Raw genomic sequence first — 24304 nt, 5'->3', positions numbered from 1 at the left:
AATGAGGACACTTACAGATCGTTAGGGAAAGATCCACCCAAACTAGGACCTCCTCATACCTTGTTACGTACTTACCTAGGTGAGAAGATACCTCTGCTTGGTTCATGCTCAGTGAAAGTGAACTACGGCAAACAGTCAGCAGAACTGCCAGTGATTGTAGTGAAAGGGAGAAGAGCTAATCTCTTTGGTCGCGACTGGCTGCGACATGTTCGTCTAGACTGGGGAACAATCCTCAGAGTTGATTGTGATGATGTGCAAAGTATCCTTAACTCACATTCTGATGTCTTCAAGGAGGAACTTGGTGAGTTGAAAGATACAAAAGTGAAGATTAACATATCTATTCCTTCACAACCACGCTTCTACAAGCACAGGAACATGGCCTATGCCTTGAGGGACAAGGTTGAGAATGAACTTGAACGATTAGAGCAGCAGGGTGTCATAAAACCAGTGCAGTACTCAGAGTGGGCAGCACCCATCGTACCAGTGTTGAAGTCGGATCAGTCTTCAGTGCGCCTATGTGGAGATTACAAACTAACAGTCAACCAGGTAGCTAAACCAGATTGTTACCCAATACCCAGGATTGAGGACTTATTTGCATCACTCTCAGGTGGTCGCAAGTTTACGAAATTGGACATGAGTAATGCCTACCAGCAGTTAGTGTTGGATGATGATTCCAAGAAACTCACCACAATTAACACCCATAAAGGTCTATACGAGTACCAACGATTACCTTTTGGGGTGTCGGCAGCTCCTGCTATCTTCCAGCGGACAATTGAATGTCTTCTCAGCGACTTGCCACATGTGTGCGTCTACCTCGATGATATTCTCGTCACAGGTGTTGATGATGCAGAACACAACAAGAATCTGAATGAAGTCCTTGACAGATTGCAGAAAGCAGGTTTGCGTCTAAACGCTTCAAAGTGTCACATCAAGAAAGACTCAGTCACTTACCTGGGACACCGGATTGACGAACAGGGACTGCATCCATTAGAGGAGAAGGTAAACGCTATTGTGTCCGCACCAGCTCCTCAGAATGTGACAGAGTTAAAGTCATTCCTTGGGATGGTACAGTACTACCAGAGATTCCTGCCAAATCTCTCCACGACGTTAGTGCCACTACATGGGTTACTACAAAAGGACGCTCCATGGTCATGGACCAAGAAGCATGATACAGTATTTCTAAAGGTGAAATCTCACTTGTCTTCATGTAAGGTCTTGACTCACTACAATCCAGACCTTCCTCTCAACTTAGCAGCTGATGCTTCTCCATATGGAGTAGGTGCCGTCCTGTCACACATCATGCCAGATGGTACTGAGAAGCCTGTGGCGTTTGCGTCACGTTCCTTGTCACCTGCAGAAAAGAACTATTCACAGCTTGATAAAGAAGCACTGGCAATAGTGTTTGGCATAAAGAAATTCCACCAGTATTTGTTCGGACGGAAATTTCAGCTGTTATCAGATCACAAACCCCTCATGGGTCTACTTGATGCAGAGAAAGGCATTCCAGTGATAACGTCAGCTAGACTCCAGAGATGGGCCTTGATGCTGGCAGCGTATGATTACAGTATTGTGTATAAACCAGGCTCAAAGTTAGCAAACGCAGATTGTTTGAGCAGATTGCCTCTGCAAACCCCTGTGTCTGTGCCGCCTGTTCCAGGAGACACAATAATGCTCCTCGAGAACATGGCAGAATTCCCAGTGAATGTGCGACAAATTCAGTTTTGGACAAGGAAGGATCCCTTGTTAGCTAGAGTGAAGAAGTTAGTGGAATGTGGTTTTCCAGAAAACCTGAAGCCAGATACAGAGCTAAAGCCATATATTCAGAAGAAAACTGAGCTAAGTGTTCAGGATGGTGTGATTCTGTGGGGTAACAGAGTAGTGGTTCCACCTCAGGGTAGGAAACAGTGTGTAGATGTGTTGCATGAAGCTCACCCTGGAATAGCGAGGATGAAAGCTATTGCCAGAGGTCTTGTATGGTGGCCGTGCATTGATTCAGAGCTGGAGAACAAGGTCAGGACTTGTTCCATATGTCAGGAGAGTTGTTCTTCACCCTGCGAAGCAAAGTTACATCCGTGGGACTGGCCGTCCAAACCATGGTCACGTCTGCACATTGATTATGCAGGTCCCTTACAAGGTCAAATGTTCCTCATCATCGTAGACTCTCACTCTAAGTGGATGGATGTTTTCCCTGTCAACAGTGCAACTACGAGTGCCACTCTTGAGTGTCTTCGGAGAACATTTTCCATTCATGGTCTACCTGAGACAATAGTGTCTGATAATGGGACATGTTTCACAAGTGATGAATTTGCTATATTCATCAAGAGAAATGGTATTCAACACATCTGTACATCCCCTTACCATCCAGCGTCCAATGGACTGGCAGAGAGGAGTGTCCGGACGTTCAAACAGGGATTTAAGAAGCTCAGCGGCGGTTCCATCAACACCAGGGTGTCAAGATTCCTGTTCAGGTATCGTAACACACCACAGACTACGACAGGGTCATCTCCAGCGCAGTTACTACTGGGAAGACGTCCACGTTCCCATCTTGACTTGCTTCACCCTGACATCGGTGTTAAAGTTCAACATAAACAAGAGAAGCAGGCAAACTACCACAATAGACATACAAAGTCACGAGAGTTCGCTGTCGGTGATCTTGTTTACGTCAGGAACTTTCTTGGTAAGCCTAAATGGTTACCAGGGGAGATAATCCAGTGTACAGGTCCTATCTCCTTCAGAGTCAGCTTGGAAAATAACAAAATTGCGAGGCGACATGTAGATCACCTCATCAAGCGTTATGTGGACCCCGATGCTGTGAAACCAGAATCCCCAGAATTGTTGGAAGAAAGTGAAGTGTCAAAGTCTGTCATCACTTTCTCACCAGAGCTCCCAGAGCCTAGTTCTGTACCAGTATCACCCGCAGACACGCCATTTCCGCGTACCAGGTTACCTACATGTGACACTAGTCCAGAACTGTCCTCATCTGTTGAGTTGAGAAGATCGACTCGTGAGCGTCGAGCTCCAGATAGACTGAATCTGTAAACTACTGTATTTCATTGTTAAGTGTTCTTATTTAGATTGAACTTTAAGGTGCATGCTCAATTCATTTATTTCAGAAACCAAGTGAATGAACATTAAGTTTTTGAATTTCAGTGTTCAAGAATACTCCAGTGAACTTTATGGGAAAATTTCCATGGAACTCTTTGAGTTGATCACTATTTCTTTCTCAGTGACTGACGAGTTAGTAACATTGTTCACTAATTGCTTAAACAACAAGTTGTTAACTAAAGGGGGAGGAATGTAGCGTTTTAGTATCATATAACCAGTCACTCGCTTTATCCATACGATGTCTCTATATAAATGAGTGCGCACGTGTAACAGCGCCGGAAGTGTGTATTGAGCGCTAGCAGACCACATGGCTGCCGACTACACTTGACAGAGTGTATTGACATGTAATGAGAGAATACAACCTTTCCCTGGAAAGCCGAGTGTTTGTTGTAGCTGCCAAAGTCATCACAAAAACACACCCTTCAGACAAAAACCTCTCCTTACAATGTCATGATGAAAGCGTAAATAGCTCCGATAAAGCTGATCGGTTCTACGTGTCTGCGGAAATGTACAGAAATTAGATGTAAACTCAAAACGACATATTCCAGCTATATGACATCTGTATGTAAATGATCGAGTCTAAACCAGACAATCCAGTGATTGACGCATTTGAGACACGATGACAAGCATGAGCGAGCCCGACCACCCGATCCCATTGGTCGCCTCTTACGTCTTCAGCAACCCATTCTTGCTGTAAAAGGCGACTATGCTTGTCGTAAAAGGCGACTAACGGGATCGGGTGGTCAGGCTTGGTTGATGCATGTCATCGATCCCAGTTGCGTGGATCGATGATCATGATATTAATCACTGGATTGTCTGGTCCAGACTCGATTATTTACAGACCGCCGTCATAAAGCTGCAATGTTGCTTAGTGCGGCGTTAAACAACAAACCAACCAACCAACCAACATAATGCTGTTATATTTAAGAAATAAACGACTCGTGGTCGTTGTTTATCGTTCAAGAAAAACGTGCAGGGAGAATAAACCATGAGGGACGCACGAGTCGTTTATTTCTCATATGAGATTTCAACATCATGTACAGTCTCAATTACGAAAGTACAAGCTTTAAAAACATTTACCAATATATGAATAGAATCCGACCTCGGCAAAGTCAGACAAGTCCATTTATGAACAGATGGGTTAACCCTCATGGTGCCTGACCATCAGCTGGCTTTGTACACCGCTCAGTGCCGCACTGTGATGACAGCGCGGTTTCGTATACATTGTATCAAACGTATTACTTCGTTCATATTTTTACACAATGTAACCGAATTGTATAACATTCAACTAGAGTTGATTGTCTTTCCAACAGTATTTTATTAGACCGATCCTGTCTGTCAATCAAATCAAGCGCATGCGTGAGTTTGATCCAATCAGAAGGCATGGCGCGCTTTGCGGATTTGTCAGACTTACTTCCGGGGTAAAACGATGCCCGAGAAGCGACATGCCTACGGTTTCACTATTTTCACTCATTACATATCGCTGGGATTAGATGTATACCCTTACCCTAACCCATACCCTAAGGTTCGGAATAAAATGTTTGAGGCAGATCATTATTATTTTTATTCATTAAAAAGACCCTCAAACTCTATGCCTTTTGGGTCATATTGGTTTTACTTAGAGCACCAGATATAAAACACGGGCAATGTAACTGTTGACAATCTATTTTTAGATATCCACATGATTGGCAACTTGTGCTTGTGTTTACGGTTTCAAATACTTTCCATACAATTACGATAGTGAGTAAAAACAAAATGTAGTTACCCCGGATGAATAATATATTATATTATTGACATGCTATATATTGACAAGATAATATACACTGCCTGATATGAGTGCTTCTAAGTAGTGCACGCTTCTAACTTTCAGCCATGGTGACTTCCTCATTGATCCATACCATTGCATGGACGTATGAATCATTTTCACTCCCCATATATAATTTGACAACTAGATATAACCCCAAACAGATTATACATAACCCTCCGCTTTGATATTTTTGACACACGACTGGTACGACTGGTACCAAAATATTCTGAGCCAAAATCAAGTTTCTCTATCTGTGAACTCATCCCCAATAGACAGTGGTTGTCCCACTCCCCCCCCCCCCCCCCCCCCCCCCCCCCCCTAACGCCTAAAGCGAGGACGGGGCTTATCGATCGGGACTGGATAGTATGTTTTTTACATTAACTGTTGAACTATTGAACTATTGAAGCACACGAATGTGGTAAGTAAAGTGCTTGAAATCTGGATCTTCAATCATTCATATCATTATAAAGTACATATCCTAACAAAGATAGACATATGACATTTATGTTAAAGTATGTATTCATTGAGAATTGTCCGTGAGTTTAATTTACCGACGAAAAAAACATTGTTCAAAATTGTCGAAAGTGGTAGTGATGTGTTCATGAGCGGACTGTTTCAAAGATTATGTTACCATCCGAATGACAGTTGGAATTATATATCTTGAAGAATTCCCGGTTAGGTCTATTTATGTTTCAGTGTCATTGGTCTTTCATTAGTGATAAAAACAACTTGACATCGGACTTTTTCAAGGAACAAAATATAAAAGGTGGCTGAACAGCTCAAACAATCCTCAAATTTACATCCCTCAATATCGGACATGATTATTATTTCTTAATAATCTAGAAGACTATACCAACGTACCGTCACACAGAGTAAGTATACGAAGATTTAATCAAAATCGTTGAAACTTTTTCATTGGCAGCAAACTATTTAACAAACCTAGCTATGTTCGACCACTCGTAACTCGGTCGCCATGTCATACAACCATCGATTCGTTGTGCAAACACGCAGACTGCGTATTTATACTTCGAGTGTTATGATGTGTTGTTAATGGTTTAAATGAATGCAAATCTTGAATGTTGGACAATTCTAACCCTTGAATTTGAAAGTTCAAGAAGTGTGGAGTTGGTTTTATTTAATACAAGGACACGATAGGCTAACCTTCACAGTTGAAAGAAGGAAATATTATTGTTTTTACAGTACAGTTATAAGTAATATCTAGATTAAGTGAAAGAGAAAATTACGAGAAGAATAAAATTATTGATAAAAAATAATTTTTTTAAATTCATATACTCTTCAAAAAATGAAACGCAATACGAATATTTTTGGCCATTAAAGCAAAATTAGTGGACCAATAGGTGCAAAATGAAGAGGTTGAATGTGTTATAGTGTCAGTGATAAATTTCCTGGATCAAAATGATCACAACAAGGACATGCAAACCTTTAGTTGGGACACCGTACGATTCGGAAAAACGCAGCCAGTGCATTGACACAATAAAAGGGTCATGGAGCTGCACGTACTGCACGTGCAGCAGCACTATGAACGGTATTAAAGAGCAGGGTTTTTGATTGCCTGGCATCTTCGTCAATCGAACAGTGGCAGTTTAACAACATGCCAAGATTAACAGGAGTGCAAAGAAACAACGTTATAAGCTGCTTGCAGGCAGGGGAATCCCGACCAGCTGTACATAGCCAGGGTTTTCAATGTAGCGCACCCCACCATCACAAGGCTATGGGATCGGTTACAACAGCATGGGTCAAAACGTGATCGGCCAAGGTCGGGACGACAAAGAGTAACCACCCCCGTCCAGGATGGCTACATCCAACCACCTGAACTGCATCCCAAATACCCGGACTGCGCAGAATCTCCGACCAGACCGTACGAAACCGTTTAAGAGCAGCAGGTCTACGAGGAAGACGTCCTGTTTGACGCGTCATATTGAGTCGACAACATCGTCAACAACGACTGCATTGGTGTCGTCAATACAGGGCATGGCCTCGACTGCGATAGAGAGATGTCTGGTTCAGCGACGAATCAAGATTTCTCCTCAGTCGAGGGGATGGAAGAGCACGGGTCTACAGACGTCAGGGAGAACGTTACGCCGGAAACTGCGTACAGGAAGTGGACAGGTTTTGTGGGGGTAGCGTTATGATGAGCACGGATGGATATCTCTCATTATGGCAAACCAGGTTTGGTTCATATCCAGTGCAATCTTACGGCTCAACGATACATCAATGAAATTCTCCTACAACACGTCCTCCCAATTGCAGCCAACGGCAAGAATTGGATTCCAAGCAGGACAACGCTCGGCCACATACAGCACGGATCACAAGAGCCTGCCTACATAACAACAATGTTGATGTTCTCCCCTGGCCCTCCAGATCACCGGATTTGAACCCGAAAGAGCACCTGTGGGATGAATTGGATAGACGGCTACGCCTACGTCAACCACAACCCCTGACGTCCGCAGATTGGCGCTCTAACCACACCTCTGTGGCAGCCTTTATGTCCTCGTCATCCTGGAAGCGTCTTCCACGAAGGACAGTTTTCATTTGCCGAAACAGGAAATAGTCACTGGGGGCTAAGTCTGGGCTGTAGGGTGGGTAATTTCCGTCCGATGACAACGTGACTATATGTCTGATTCTTGAAGCACAAGACTATATCATGCAGGACAAGCTGTTGTATCATCTATATTACCCACGCGGTAAAGGTGACAAAACGCTTGATCAAACAGCTTTTCGTACCAAAATCAATGCGTTATGACGATTTGATTGGCTCACACAATTCACTAATGGAAGGACATCAGGGTGTAGAACGCACATACAAACTAATTTGGTATCGCTACTAGTTCGGTATGTACAATGATATAAAAATATAAGTTAAAACTTGCACCACGTGTCAAACGTCAAAGCGAATACAGACAAAAGTTAAAGTTTCTCTACATCCGCTCGCGATTGGCAGTCTGTTCTCATGGTTGCAAGGGCGGTGGGGCAGCCTATGGGTTTAAGCGTTCGCTCGTCACGTCGAAGACCCGGGTTCGATTCCCGACATGGGTACAATGTGTGAAGCCCATTCCTGGTGTCCCCCGCTGTGATATTGCTTGAATATTGCTAAAAGCGGCGTAAAACCATACTCACTCACTCTCACGGTTGCACATTGATATCGTCGGCCCTCTCAAGAAATCATCAGATGCATTTCAGTACAAAGTGGGGTTAACTCAAGTCAAGGTAAGCTATTGAAGTCGAAAGATCTTGTACAATGTAGTATTGTGATATGGCTTGCCTCGCGAACTTCTCACTAAAGATTTGCTTCCACATCGCGTGTGCGTACCATGTTACACCCGCCGGCAGATCAACACAGTCCATACTATCTGAAGAATTCACCTAACCAATCCATACGGCTTACACTCCAGGCAACACACTGTATGACACATATCAACAACATCTGGACACACTATTCCATTACTTAGATGTCTCACGTAAAGTAGCCAAACAGAATATCCAGCAGGCTCAGCAAGTCTACAATGATTATTACGACAAAAATTACTCCGACACAGTGTTTGATTTAGGACAGGTCTTGTTTCATGACCTGAAAGTACCATTTGGCAAAAACTTCCAAAACTTCACAGGAAATACAAAGATCTCATCGGGGTCCAAATGACACTTGCTTAATGACATTGTGAAACTAACAAACTTCAGAAATCACCAATCCACGCAAAATTAGTGGACCAATAGGTGCAAAATGAAGAGGCTGAATGTGTTATAGTGTCGGTGAAAAATTTCCTGGATCAAAATGATCACAACAAGGACATGCAAACCTTTAGTTGGGACACCGTACGACTCGGAAAAATGCAGCCAGTGCATTGACACAATTAAAGGCCAATGGAGCTGCACGTACTGCACGTGCAGCAGCACTATGAACGGTATTAAAGTGCAGGGTGTTTGATTGCCTGGCATCTTCGTCAATCGAAAAGTGGCAGTTCAACAACATGCCAAGATTAACAGGATTGCAAAGAAACAACGTGATAAGCTGCTTGCAGGCAGGGGAATCCCGATCAGCTGTAGCCAGGGTTTTCAAAGTCCAAAACTTCACAGGAAATTCAAAGGTCTTTATCACTCATCGGGGTCCAAATGACACTTGCTTATTGACATTGTGAAACTAACAAACTTCAGAAATAACCAGCCCACGCCAACCGGCTGCGCCTATACAATTATCGATCAGTGCGTCCAACTAACCTACTAAGGATTGACCGGTAACCATACAGCCGTGTCCGATTCCTGACTGCGCCGTACAACCCGGTCTCAGTTGGCTGATCAGACCAGGTCATCTAGTGAAACTGAACCTAAAGATGATCCCACCAATGAAGTGGCGAAACTACTCGCTTCTCGAACACTATAAACGGACGAAAATATCATAGGGTTAAGTTGAACAAATATCCAACTAGAGAGTCTACCTGGGAGCCACGAACTGATTTGTCAGCAGAATTAGTGCCATGTTCATATTGACAATACAATGTCGGACAGGGCGAGAAAGAAACGACGTCAACAAGTTATCTTGTATGATAACGTCGATACACAGAACGTTTGAAATGTTAGGTGTTTTGCAACCCAAGAACTGGCCAGGGGCAATATACTTGAAAATCATTAATCGCAGGTGCTTTTTATTCATTTGACAAAAAGGTCCTTCTTGCATGGCATAAACCTACGTTCTTCATTATGTGTCGGAAACATAAATATCGAGTTCGGTTAGTACATTTTACTCTCTACTTGTAGGTATGGATCATAGCTATTTTCACTGTCTGTACTCATGCATATCTACAGTGTTTAAAATTTAACCACTGCCATTGTTATATAATTTCTTTCGCCTAGGACAATTGAGATCTTTGGTCAATCATACTTCTTCATTATCCATGTTAATCGATATTCTTTCTGGGGACCACAGAACTATTCATGGACTCCAAAAAGGAGTCAACCTGAGGACACTCAAGGAACCGTGTGTCATTCGCATGGTCTGTGTAATAACAGTTGCTGATGTGTGGTTCAAGCGTTCGCTCGTCACGCTGTGTGAAGCCCATTTCTTTTGTCCCCCGCCGTGATATTGCTTGAATATTGCTAAAACCATATACTCACAACTGAGGTGTATAAAAATGTCTGTCAGCTGATGTGTGTATCGTGCCCACACGCGCGTGTCGTACTGGGCGCAAGTATCTCTTAGATAGACATGCAAACTTTCATTCGTGCAACCTCAGTAGTTTCTGAGAAAACCCATTTCACGCAGTACGCACTCAGTTGTAAAGTAAAGTTAAAAAATAATTTACGACATCACCTTTCGTAATCATTTGGGATCGTGACCAGTAACATCAATGTGTAAAATGTGATTTCTCAAACTCAAATACTTTTAGAGAATATTTGTCCCCTATTGAGAAGTGAACACACGGACAAAACTCCGTCCCTATATCCTTCTCTCAACTGTTTAAAACATCAAAAACAAAATCACTAAAGGATTGACTGTGTATTTTTTTCGGTTAATTGAGGTATGAATCGAAAAACTGATGAGCAAAATGTATGAATCGTCGCGTATCCATTAGAGGTTAACCCAAATGCAAGAAGATATTGATGTCATCATTTTAGAATCATTTATTTCTGAACTGAACTGAACTTTATTACACTAGATGTACAGCATTGATCAGCATATACATCACTATACACAAATATACAATATATATCAACAGATTTACCGAGCGGTGGCTTCAGTAAATAAAGATACAGGATAGGGTTCAGTTACGAGAAATATTGATAGGACTAAATAGCAGCATTATAATTTTACAAAATTCGGATAATTTTCTACGTGTTCCTAATAGTTTACTATTAAATAGTAAATTCATTTTATACATGTTTAGTGAAAAATATTTTCTAACTAGCTGTTTTCTCTTAGTTTGAAATATTGGACAGATAAATAGATAGTGGAACTCACCACCTAAATCAAATGATTTACTAAATGGACATTTCAGTTAAAGGTATTTTGTTCCATATTCCAGTTTCAATTGGGAGATTGTGATTGGAGGTTCTAAATTTTAAGTCTCGCCAAATACTTACTTTCATATTAATATAATCTTCGAAAATCAGGGATTCGTTTTTAACTACGGTACACATGGCTCCTTTGGAAGATTTATCTCGTGTCGTTTTCCAGAATTGTAAATTGATATCATTTAATTTGTTCTTAATCATATTTCTAAGGCGATTTTGACTTTGAAAACTTTGTGATTGCCTAATGAAACTGAGCCCGAGGTCGTCGAAGATTTGTTTTACAAAGGTTATCCATTTATGTTTGTGTTTTTCAAAGAGGTGATCATTATATAATAGCTTGTAGATAAGTAAAGATATTTTGATGATTTTCCGGATAAGAGTTTTGCCTCAAAATAAACCATTCTGATCTTATCTACATTTATTACAGAAGATCTCCAAGTTCGCCATGAACCGTATAATTTGGGGTACTAGTCCGAAGTGATGTTAAATGTTTTAGAACACGTAACTGGACACGTTCTATATATATAAGATAAAGTTTCGAACCCCCACACTTCACATCCATATAGAATAATTGGTAAGACTATACTATCGGCAACAGACTGATAGATAAAATGTACGTCCTTGGGCCAAAACATAATACATTAATTTCGTTGCTTGCTCTACCAGATTTTGTTTTGTAATAGTGAATTTAGAATAATTAGAATTGTTCTTCTGCAGGGTGACGCTTGGATAGGTCTCAACACTTTCCGAAATATTTTGCCCAATTTTAAAAGTATGGTTGTAATCACGTTTTGACCCTCCAAAAATCATAACTTTTGTTTTCGAAACATTAACCTTTTCCCTGCACCATCGACAGAACCTGTGATCGGAGTACAACATGTGAAACCGACCTCGACACAATTTGTTTTCAACTCACGTTTCGATGGTGTGGCCACACGTTTGAAATCTCCAGTTTTTTGTCGAAACGGGCGAGGATGTAGGACAACTGGCAGCCAAATATCGCTTCACAGCTATAATGCAAACGTGTGTAGAGCTCTTAAACCTACAGTGGTCTAAAGTGTACAAAATTCATGAGTGGGCGGAGCTTATGTGACCACGTGACACTTGTTGCGTACGCACTGCATCTCACCTGAACACGGAATACAGCATACACAGGCAACGCAGCATACATCGTATGCCGGCACTCCATTGTTTGTGGCATAATCAATATTTCTTTGTTTAAATAGCAATCGATCATATCAATGAATCCCCGTGAGACGAACAAGGCGAACTTCATAGTGCAAAATGATGTGTATTCTTTTACACAAGGATGTTATAGTAGGACATTTAATCTCTTTGATTGTGACCTTTCTTTTTGTCATTTGGTCCTGGAAAATAAATACTGGAATCATGTGCTGATTAAATGAAAAATTATAAAATATATTAAATTAAATTTTCCTTTATTTTTTCACACAAGTAAGTCACAGCAACACTTTTGCTAAGGTCCTGTATGTTGAAGCACCTTTCGAAAACGAGGTGAGGTGAAATTGGGTTTAACGTCGCGTCCAAGATTATTGCACTTATATAGCGACGTGCATGCACGTGTATGTGTGTGTGGCTGCTTGTATTAGTCCGGACTTATGCCGATTTATAGTGCTAGCACACTGAGAAACCATGCCGCAGTTTAACATGAATACCCCACTCAGACACAGTATACTGACTCCGAGCCGACCAGTCCTTGTTTTAGCCCCTTTATGCCGAGCGTCAGGCAGGGTAACAACAAGTACCATCTTTTAACGTCTTTTGGTATGACGCGGCTGGGGATCGAACCCCTGACCTTCCGCTCTCCGGGCGGACGCTCTACCACTAGACCATGGAGGCGGTCCGGGAGGGAGAGTAAATGAAATGATTAAGTCTAGATGGGGCTGTGCGTAGTCAAAGGGCCCATAAGGCACTTTAGACACTTCCGTTACTAGAGTTATTGGGGGTGGTTTGGAGACATGTGAAATATCCTGAAATGCACAATATACGAGTTTCAAATATGATTGTAATGTAATCATCATTGATTGTAATAGTATATCTGGTTGAATGTGTGATCGTCTTAATTCATCAAGTTTGATAAGGGTCTGTGCTGTGACTTCAGTGATGTCGGGATATGGTTTTCGTGGCCTTTCGAAGAGTGTAGTGTTTTCTGATGGACTTTCAAATCCACACACACACACACACACACACACACACACACACACCCACCCCTGCCAAATCCTTACGTAGGTGGTTGACGGAGATGGCAATGGATATCGATCACACACTCTTTTATAATGTTGCATTTTACTTTCATTGGCGGTAAATGAAGTCTGTTCGCCATCAACCATGTCCCAAACAGTTTTATATAAAGTATTTCATTTGTATGCAAAAGATATGACTTTGTAAAGTTTTGTAATTTTATTATCGAAGTAGTAAGGGTGATGGCCTAGAACATCATATCGTCGCCTAAAAGATCTGATATCAAACTGTCGTATTTCTTTTATTAGACGCTGGGCCGTCTATTAATTTCTCGAGGGCCGTTGACCCGGCATGTATTAGAGACGTGGCTTGTATAAGACACCCACAGTGTGATAGAGGAAATATCGATACGTTTTACAGTTCCTATGGGTGATGGATCGGCAGCCATTTTTTAATGAATCGATATGTAGGCTATCGATGTATTCATGCGCACGTTTTTTGTGTGAAAAGGCTTAATCTATTTAAAAGGATGTTTCGTAGCAAAAAGGAAATAAAAGGAAAACTCTTTTTAACCAATCCGAATTAAACATTCGTCAATGGCATGGTAGAATGCATTTTGGCGTCTGCTGAATATCAGCTAAGGCGCCGGAATTTGTTGTGCAGATTTACGTCCCTTAGCCGTGCGAGGATCCTGTGATCGAAGGTTCGAATCCATTTTAGACCATTTTAGACCAGGATCACGTTGTGTTTGCGTCCAGTTTTAAGTTGACATGTAGTGATGTAATTGCAATACTGTTCAATGCTTCCTTAAACCCAGCTCGCTCACTCGTTCTAAGACAGACATTCCCCAGTAAGGCGGAAAGCTGTTGATGGAGGGTTGACATCATTTCGCTCTTCAAGCATGGACTATTCAATTAAAACTTACTTGAACAATATTCGATCAGATATGGGTGTTAGCATTATGTGTTTCAGACTTGCAGGTTTTAATGAGTATGTGAGTCTGTTATGACGTCACCCTGGAAAGCGATGATATCATGATACAATGAATTGCATTGCAGAATGTGGACACAATTCAGTCGAATTTCTTCTGATTAATTAAATTTAAAATCTATTTTACGTGATAATTCTCAAAGTAGATCTTTGGATTGGGACAAACAAAATTCATAAATTATCAAGAAATGTATTCATAGACAGTGAAAATTCCAAATGGTTCTCACGACCCAATTCTCATTTAACAATGTCATTCAACGAATCCTTTTCTAGATCCCATGCATTACACGTGTTCATGCTTTCATTCAACACTTGTACAATAATGACTGAACCGATTGACCGGTTGACTGGTTGACTGGTTGACGCATCTCGTTATTGACTATTTAGCAGGGCGGTGGATTAGCAAGGTGTTAGAAGCTTCGCTCGTCACGTTCAATTAAACATAAACTTAATCGGTCAAAACCATCTGGATTGACGATTCATGGACATCTACAGACTCTGTATCACTATAAGTCAAACCGAAATCTACAATGTCTTGTTTAAGAGCTGATCAATTAATAATTTTTAAAAATTGTCAAATTCTCTCTGGAATCATGTTTATTCAACATTTCATCATGTCATGATGACTAAATTAATATTTCAATAGTGGGGCCACGTTCTTATGAGGTTGTAGAGTGCCGTCCCGGGACAGTCGGTGCTGCCCATGTCGCGGTGGCCTCTGAGGGTGTAGCTGGACTGAATCTTGCCCATGCTGACGCCGCAAGCAATGAGAGCCTTGACGGTGTTGAGGGCCGCACTGTTGGGGACGTGCGTCATGAAGTTACCAATCATGCAGAAACCTACACAGATGAAAGACCATATAATGTGTAGAAAGTATACATGAGACACGTTATCATTATTCGACTTACTTAAGCATGCAGTGCAATCAACGGATCCAACATACAATAACATACTCACACAGACAATCGGCTCAGCCCTCCGTAACACGCCATCTCTCACATCAGTTAGCCCAAACTAACTGCCCCACTACGTCACACAATTACATCACAATCTCATACAATCTATATACATACACAACATAGAACGTAACGAATGCAAGGACACCAACAAACCTCGAGCGTCATAAGAAAACGGAAGTGTGTGGAATGCGAAGGGAGATAACTCCGTAATGACATAACGTATGGGCCACTAGAAAATATGGACCGACATATAACTTTACAAATGGTTACGTTATATGGCAGTGTATTTTATTGTTTAGCAATTATAGTAACTGGGTCCGCTGTTTCTGTTGAGATTCGGTTGACGCTCATTGCATTGTGTTTGGACAGTGATCAGTCGTCAGGAAATTACTATATTTAGATGCTAGCGTGGTGTGAAAACTTCCTGTTCGGTATACCGCGGAGGGTAATGGTATGTTATAGATACATGGAGAGAGAACCCATGTTGCGAGGGCACTATGTGGAGGTTTCTAGAAGCTGGTTAGACAACATAAGGGAACAAGAGCGTGTTTATGTATCTCTCATGCATTTCATCAGATCGGAACCAGCTTTCATGTGAGGATCACACATCATCCCTGATTCACTGCCTTGCTGGGTGACAATAGATTACCATCACTTTTGCTATCACCACTGAAATTCTATAATTGATACTGACTACTGCCATCATATTATATACTGCCATTGAATATTGTACTACCACTCTATTGTTTACTGTCATTGTAATTGCTGTGCAGTGATTTGTATTGATTTGTAAACTTGAATTTTTTTTAGATATTTGTTGATTATATACCACTTGTTTGTTGTTTGTTTGTTCACACTAAGTTCTTTTACGAACAGATGTCTGGGTTAACACATTGTTTCAATTTGGGAATTGGCGCGTAACAGTTATGTCAATGTCAAATCTGCCCAAAAATCTTCACGTTTGTTCATCGACATCACTGTGGGCCAAGGTGTGAGCCCCTGTCCAAGCACTGACCTACCCAGGCCAACACTGGTGTAGCCCTGGGTGTGAGCCCGCCCCATCACTGACCTACCCATGCCAACACTGTTGTAGCCCTTGGTGTGAACCTGCCCCATAACTGACCTAACCAGGCCAACACTGTTGTAGCCCTTAGTGTGAACCTGCCCCATCACTGACTTACCCAGACCAACACTGTTGTAGTCGCGGGTGTGAACCTGCCCCATCACTGACTTACCCAGACCAACACTGGTGTAGCCCTGGGTGTGAGCCTGCCCCATCACTGACTTACCCATACCAACACTGTTGTAGCTCTTGGTGTGAACCTGCCCCATCACTGACTTACCCAGACCAACACTGTTGTAGCCCTTGGTGTGAACCTGCCCCATCACTAATTTACCCAGACCAACACTGTTGTAGTCGCGGGTGTGAACCTGCCCCATCACTGACTTACCCAGACCAACACTGTTGTAGCCCTGGGTATGAGCACCTATTCTGTCCCAGCCACGACCTTCGTAGGCGTTGCCGTCTTCGCCGACCAGGAAGCTGTAGCCAATGTCGCTCCAGCCTGTGAGAACAACAAAGAGGATATGCATCCCAATGAACGTGTTCAGCCTAACGGCAAAGTGTCTCTGCCTCGTAAAATCTAGAAAATAGGTTACTGCGTAACCGTCAATGGAATCTTTTTCTCCCTCAGTACTTCCCTCAATGAGTTACTCGCAGACTAACTAACTGATTGACTCACTCACCCACTCGATCACTCACTCACCCACTCGATCACTCACTCAGTTTGTCACGTACTTTGTCATTCATCCACTCACTCACCCACTCACCCACCCACCCACTCACTCACCTACCCACTCGATCACCCACTCACTCACCCACCCACTCGGCACCCACTCACTCACTCACCCACTCGATCCCTCACTCACTCACCGTGGGTGTCCATATGGTAGTTCTGATAGCTCCTGACAATGGCGGAGCAGGAGCTTTGACTGGAGCAAGATCCACTCTCTCCATGATGGATGAAGGCGTATCTCACAGCCCCGGCAAGGTGGCTGATGGAATGAGGTGCCCTTGCCCCCCACTGGGATCTGGTCACAATGTGAGGACACCCGGCGTGGGTGCTCGTGCCCCCTGTATTTAGAGGACTTAATATTATTTATAACCCACATGGTACTATGCAAAAAGGTATCATAAAAAACTGTTATAAAACACATGTGTCAAAACACTTGCATGGAATCCGACTGGTTGCAACGTGATGTTAAATTAACTTACTTGGAAAACTTGACATACAGCCTCCTGCACAAATTCAAGTAACATTTAAGACTTCAACTCCGTGCATAATCTGACCGTACCAAGCACCTTTCTTCCCGGGATCCTCCCTTCCCCCCATCCCGCCATCCCTCCTTCAATGTTCTACCTCCCCCCTTCCTTCACAGGTCCCGCTCTCGCATCCCCCAAGTCATCTAGACACCAGTGCGTCAACCGAGCAAACGAAACAGTCCAGCATTTGAATATCACTGTGTCTTCTAACAGTGCTAGGGGGCACGGATGGCCCAGTCGTCTAAGGCGCCGCGATTCGCTGTGCAGAGTTGCGTCCCTTGATTGTGAAACCTATGATTGTGGGTTCGAATCCGATTATGTTTCTAGGTTTGTCAGCACCATACCCGTGCTCGTGTGTTGCAACGAAGTGGTAAACGTCTGAGACCTGCATCACTCCGGGCTTTCCTCCAATATTAAGCTGACACGCCGCGATATGACTGGAATACTGTTAAAAGCGTCGTTAAACCCAACTCACTCACTCACTCACTAACAGTGCTAAACAAGATAGCGGGGATAGATATTAAGAGTTAGACGTTTACCGGAAGAACCTCCCGAGCAACTCTGAATGTTGACGTAATGTCCCGAGATCCAGCCGCTCTGTAACAAAGATGGCGCCCATTGGAACAGATCAATATCAAGAACATACTGACATAATATCCATATCGATGTTTACATACTGGTATTGGTAGAAGGACCCTAGGCAGGATAGTCTATCCCGAGGAAACCCCCAAGCGCCAACATGACAGTCCGATAACCTGTCCCAAAGCCGACAAAAAAACAAACATAAACTACATTTCATTGTCCATCATAGTCCTACGAAATCATTCAAGGAGCTCAACAACGACCATTTTTTGTAACGATCTGAATGATGACAGCACTCTAACGCCACTACTAAAAGTATGATAACAAGAAAAGTACTGGCCTTCTTCAAACCCATGCTGACCCTCTTCCTATCTTTATTGGTCCCCTTCTATCGTGTAGTGATCCTCTTGAAGCCCCTATTTGCCCTCTTAAAGCCCGTACTGGCCCTCTTCAAACCCATATTGGCCCTCTTCCAAACTATTGGTCCCCTTCAATCGTATAGTGATCCTCTTGAAGCCCCTATTTGCCCTCTTAAAGTCCATATTGGCCCTCTTCAAACCCATGCCTACCCTCTTCCTAACTTTATTGGTCCCCTTCTATCGTGTAGTGATCCTTTTGAAGCCCCTATTTGCCCTCTTAAAGTCCATATTGGCCCTCTTCAAACCCATATTGGCCCTCTTCCAAGCTATTGGTCCCCTTCTATCGTGTAGTGATCCTCTTGATCCTCCAACGGCTAATTACATTTTTGTTATTAAGCCTGAGGCTGGGGACTAACTTACAATATGACATCCAGAACCTACCTGGCCGTTGAAGTTGACATGCACCCAACCGCTGCTCTGGTCGCCTTCATAGCTGGTGCAGCTTCCCTTTATCAGCGTGCCAAGGACTGCATGGCTGGTTCCCACACCCGAACGGACGTGGACATCTCCTGTGGCGCATGCGCACTGAGCAGCACTGGCTCCACGCAGAGTCGTTGCCAAGAGACCAACGGTGATCAAACTGAGCATCATCTCGAATCTGGAGACCTGTAGAAATGATCCACAAAGACTATTGATTAATGTTTTACATGTATGTCTTCCTCGGATACTCCTCACTCAAATAGTATTTCAGCAATTGTGTTACTCTATAAATTCCATTTTATTATATCATTGTAAGCTTTACAGTGATGAAGGATGTTAGAATATCCTAGAGATTTTGTATGTATTATCACGGGGATGGTATCACTCACCCGCGGTGAGTGAGTGAGTGAGTGAGTGACCCAGTGTAAGAGTGATACCATCCCATCAACTTGCCTTAAAATATTTTCATATAGGACCAAAAAAAGGAAAAGAAATGTTGCTCATTGTGGTGCTTGTCACCTGAAACCAAGGGGGTCAGTTCTATTTTCCCCGGTTCCAAATTCAGCAATTCCTATTTTTTAGCATTTTAAATTTTAGTCTTCAATGAGAAGCATCTTTCCTTTACTGGGTCATGCTGTATACATTCAGGGCAGTCCAGGAAACGTGTAGCTTTTAATACGTCGGGTACAAGTGGTCATATTCGTAATATTTTTTCATATTATTTTTTGGTCTTGTTGATGTATCCGAGATAGCAACACTTTTGGAAAGGGGTGTGTCTTCTGTCATTCACTGTTTGAAAACAAGATCTTGCAGTAGAAAATATGGTGTGAAAAAAAACTGGTCTTCATGCGATGTTTGAAATATGGAATTAATGAGAAACACTTCTTGTATGTGGCCTTACACAAATATATCTCTAATATTCTAAACTCGGTACCAATTTTATAAATTAGTATTGGCAGTGTGTGATCGAGTTCAGCCAGAACATCAGAACATCGCCCTCACAGGGACATATATGTAGACGGGGAGGTTCACACACAGGAACAGGACTACTGAGATCTCGCTCTAAGGCCTGGGACAGGCCAGCAACCCACTAGGGGTTGCGACGAGACCGAGCGTGATTGTAGGACGCCTCGTGTAGATACGACAGATGATGCCGATAATTGTAAACTTGAGAATAGAACATTTGTTTTCTGGAATGTATCGGGACTTAATTCTAAATAAACTGATCAGGACTTTACCGATTATTTTAACTCATTTGACATCATCGGCATAACAGAAACATGGATGAAAGATATAGACATAAGTTTGATATTTCCAGGATTCAAGCTATGGATCACAGAAGCTGAAAAGATTTCCAAATTTCGTAGACTTTCAAGAGGTATTGCCATATTAGTTAGACAACATATTTTTAAGTGTGTAAAATGGTCTAAAGTTTACGACAGTTAGATAAAACCGTAATTGGATTTTAAAAAGATTTGCTATATTCATGTGTTTATGTTCACCCTGAATGTTCGACTTGGTACACAAACCCTTTGAGACAATGCAAAAATGGCATTCATATATTACAAAATGACTTACTCGATATACTAGCACATTGTGATGTTGTTTATTTGATGATTGAGGGAGACTTGAATGCCAGAACTAGCACTGAATCTGATTTTGTAGAAGATGATATCCTTGAATATCTCGAGGGACATGATACCAGTGTATGGGGATTTCTGTTTGATAATTTCAGCTTAAAAATATTTTCTGTGGATTTATCTTTGAATAATTTTGGTTAAAGTTTTCTAGATTTATGCAGTATACTAAATATGCATATTATGAATAGAAGGTGCGGGCAAGACGCGTGTGTGGGAGATTTTACTTTTATAGGAAACAAGGGTGCCAGTGTGGTGGATTATGTTATTGCCTCGTCCGAGTTGTTTGATATGTGCCATAGCTTTGACATACCGTCTCGTGCCGAGTCCTCGCACCTTCCTGTCACAACTAGTTTACGTACGCTTCTAGTAATTGATCCTACGCCACGCAATACACATAACAATGATTGTAATGATTGAAGAGAAGGCTGAACAGTTTTCAACAAAGCTGGGACTGCGCATGATTTACAGTAAACTGCGGTTATAACGAACTCAAAGGGACCATTAATTTTAGTTCGTTATAAACGTAGTTCGTTGTTGGCATATATACAGCATAACTACAGCAAATAGTCGGGACAAAAAAGTAAGTTCGCTATAACTGTCAGTTCGTTATAAGCGTGTTCGTTATAAACGTAGTTTACTGTACAGGAGAAGGCTGTTGATGTAGCATTTGTTAACGTTGACGAAAGTATTGGGCACATTACTGAAGCTGTTATCATAGCTGCATCTGATATGAAGAAAATTAATAAGGGCCATAAATATGATAAACAGAGGTTTGATAGCGAATACCAGCTACTTAAAAAAGAACGATGTAGACGTTTAAATAACTTTAAATTCTAAAATATTTTGGTCATCGTTAAAAGCCATTAAACCAAAAATGACATTGCTATTCAAGCCTGGTTTTAGCATTTCCAGGAATTGTTTTCAGTCCCATTAAGCCAATTTACTTGACATGAAATTCGACGAAGATAAAGTTGACAGCGTAACAGCTAATATTCTTGAATGTACAATATCTAAAGAGAAAGTTATTGACAGAATATCCCGGCTTAAGGAGGATAAGGCATCTGGAAATGATAATGTGATGTCAGAGTTTTTTAAACATTCCTCAGATATTTTAATACCATATTTGGAACTATTTTTTTAATATCCATTTGGAGAGATCATATTTTCCAGAGCATTGGATAATTGGCATTATTGTTCCTCTTCACAAACAGGGCGCAACCAGCGATGTTAATAATTATAGAGGCATAACTCTCCTTTGTACATTCAGTAAAATAACGTGAGTCACAAACCGGTTTTAGAAAGGGATACTCCACCACTGACAATGTTTTTATCCAATATTCCATAATACAAATATATCTATCAGTGATCGAGAGAAGCTGTCTTCGTAGATTTTGCAAAAGCATTTGACTCTGTGCAAAGGGTCAACTTGTGGTCCCTCTTTCAAAGACATGGGCTAAGTAGCAAAATTGGAAAGTTATTGTGTTCTCTATATAAAAATGTGAAGGTGTTTGTCTGGAACAATCGCGCTATATCGGATAATTTTGTAAGTAGCATGGGTGTCCGACAAAGGTGTCTATTAAGTCCCTTCTTGTTTTCCTTTTTTTATAAATGAATTAGCATATCAAATCCAAAATAATTGCACTGATGGAATGCAACTACACCCCGAAACTATTAAATTATTTCTGCTTCTTCTATAGGCATGTTCTCGAGCACAATACCTGGCTTGCAAAAGCAAAGCTTTAGAGAGTTATTGTGACGCGTCAAAACCTACTGTAAATATGGATAAAACAAAAGTTGTAGTTTTTAAAAATGTTGGTAACATAAATAAATTATCCTAAAATGAAAAATGGCTTTATAGAGGGAAGCCTGTAGAAGTTGTTCCATTTTATGAATACTTAGGCGTGTGTGTTGAAGTAGATTAACTTATCAGGGAATGTACATAACATTTCATTGCAAGCCAAGAAAGAAAGAAGGCATATTAAAAAGTCTTAAAATTCTGGACAATATTACATATGATGTTTACTTTAAAATATTTGATACAAACATAAGCCCGATTCTAGTTTATGGATCAGAAATCTGGAGCTTAGAACATTATTGATTGTTATTAGAATGTCATTGAGAAAATACATATATATGCATGTAAAACATTCTTGGGTGTAAAATCTAGCACAGAAAACGCTAGGGTATATGGTGAATGCGGATGGTTTCCCATGTATATCAATAGTTATTGAAAGGTTATTAAATACTGGGTCAAACTTTTAAATATGCCATCTTCAAGATACCCTACAAAATGTTATAATATGATGCTTCTCTACGACAGCCATGGGAAACAAAATTGGGCATAAAAAGTTGAAAACATGTCATACGAATCTTGATATGGTTATATTTGGTTACAGCAACGTGTAGATATGCCACAGCATTTCTTCGCCCGTTTGACACAGACCTTAAAAGATATGTACATACAATGTACCCAGTTGTCTAAGGCGCCGCGATTCGATGTGCAGGTTTGCGTCCCTTTAGCACGCCAGAAACCTATGATTTAGGGTTCGATTCCCGGTTCGCCCCGATTATGTTTCTAGGTTTAATTTTTTTTGTCAGCACCATACCCGTGCGTGTTGGTTTCACCGATGTGGTAAACGTCTGAGACCTGCAACACTTCGGTCTTTCCTCCCACTTTAAGCTGACACGCAACGATATAACTGGAATACTGTTAAACGGCGTTAAACCCAACTCACTCACTCATAGTTATGTACCACTGACACGCAAGTATTATATAGAAGTGCATGCGAAGTGTCATCTGATTCTGAAATTAATTATATATGTTATTTAAACTATAACCCTGGTGAGATATTTTTTCTGTCTAATGTCATAAATCTAAATAAAGCGACAAAACCCTTTCCATATCCAATAGATATCTCTGCATTAAGCAGAGTCGATTGCACAATTCCGACTATATGATGAGCATGTGTTTATGAATCACCATCAAATAGTAATGATACCAGATGGTCGCGAAAAGGTGAGCGTATCTGCCCCATCGGTGACACCCGTCACAAACACATGCAAAGGCAAGTCAACTGTTCACACGAAAAAACACGGGAACACATGGTACAAGTCAAAAAAGGGAATTGCATCGGACATCACATTTGTCACTGATATATCATATTTGAAAATGTCCTCCACGTGTCTACCATAACACTTTTTCAAAGCTTTACTGACGTCTTGAATGTTGTAACCTTAACTACTTCTGAGCAAGAATCGTATGACGCTCTTTGAAATCTTGGGAGAAAGAGCATTCTCGATTGTATCTCAAAAGTTTCGAAATGTAAACACCAAAGGCTGGAGCTGCTAGAATATTGCTCGACATGGAGGGGGAGTTGACTGTTGGAAAGTCATCCCTCTTGGCATACAAGTGTCATACAGTCTTGTGGAGTGTGAAGGAAAAGCCAATTGTTTCAACATAAAACAGACCAAAACAAGAACATAACTTCTAGCGCCATGCTAACCTACCTTCCTTCGTCGTCGAAGTCAGCGGAACAGGTATTTGGTCTTATCTACATTGCTATGGAAAGCCGCTTTGGTCACATGTCTAGAATAACTTACGAAGTAGGAGGGATTAAGTGAGTGAGTGAGCATGGTTTTACGCCGCTTTTAGCAATATTCCAGCAATATCACGGCGGGGGACACCAGAAATGGGCTTCACACATTGTACCCATGTCGGGAATCGAACCCGGGTCTTTGGCGAGACGAGCGAACTCTTTAACCACAAGGCTACCCGACCGCCCAAGGAGGGATTAAGGATTTCCTGTCACGAGATATATATATATATATAT

General features: G+C 41.6%; 1 protein-coding gene across 1 annotated transcript; it reads right to left on the bottom strand.

Moving 5' to 3' along the window:
• Positions 1-14708: 14708 nt before the first annotated feature.
• LOC139470329 (peptidoglycan-recognition protein SC2-like) lies at positions 14709-24041 on the bottom strand. The gene is made up of 6 exons (XM_071252700.1): positions 23982-24041; positions 18796-19020; positions 17953-18010; positions 17024-17224; positions 16542-16655; positions 14709-14970 (listed from the first exon to the last, which is right to left on the bottom strand). Exons 2-6 carry the CDS (start codon positions 19003-19005, stop codon positions 14771-14773), a joined length of 783 nt encoding a protein of 260 aa, XP_071108801.1. The 5' UTR covers positions 19006-19020; positions 23982-24041; the 3' UTR covers positions 14709-14770.
• Positions 24042-24304: the final 263 nt, after the last annotated feature.

This window comes from Haliotis cracherodii, unplaced genomic scaffold (assembly GCF_022045235.1).
Source record: "Haliotis cracherodii isolate W230 unplaced genomic scaffold, xgHalCrac1.p SCAF_20, whole genome shotgun sequence".
In the NCBI taxonomy this organism is placed as follows: Eukaryota; Metazoa; Mollusca; class Gastropoda; order Lepetellida; family Haliotidae; genus Haliotis; species Haliotis cracherodii.
This window is presented reverse-complemented; position numbering and strand designations above follow the sequence as displayed.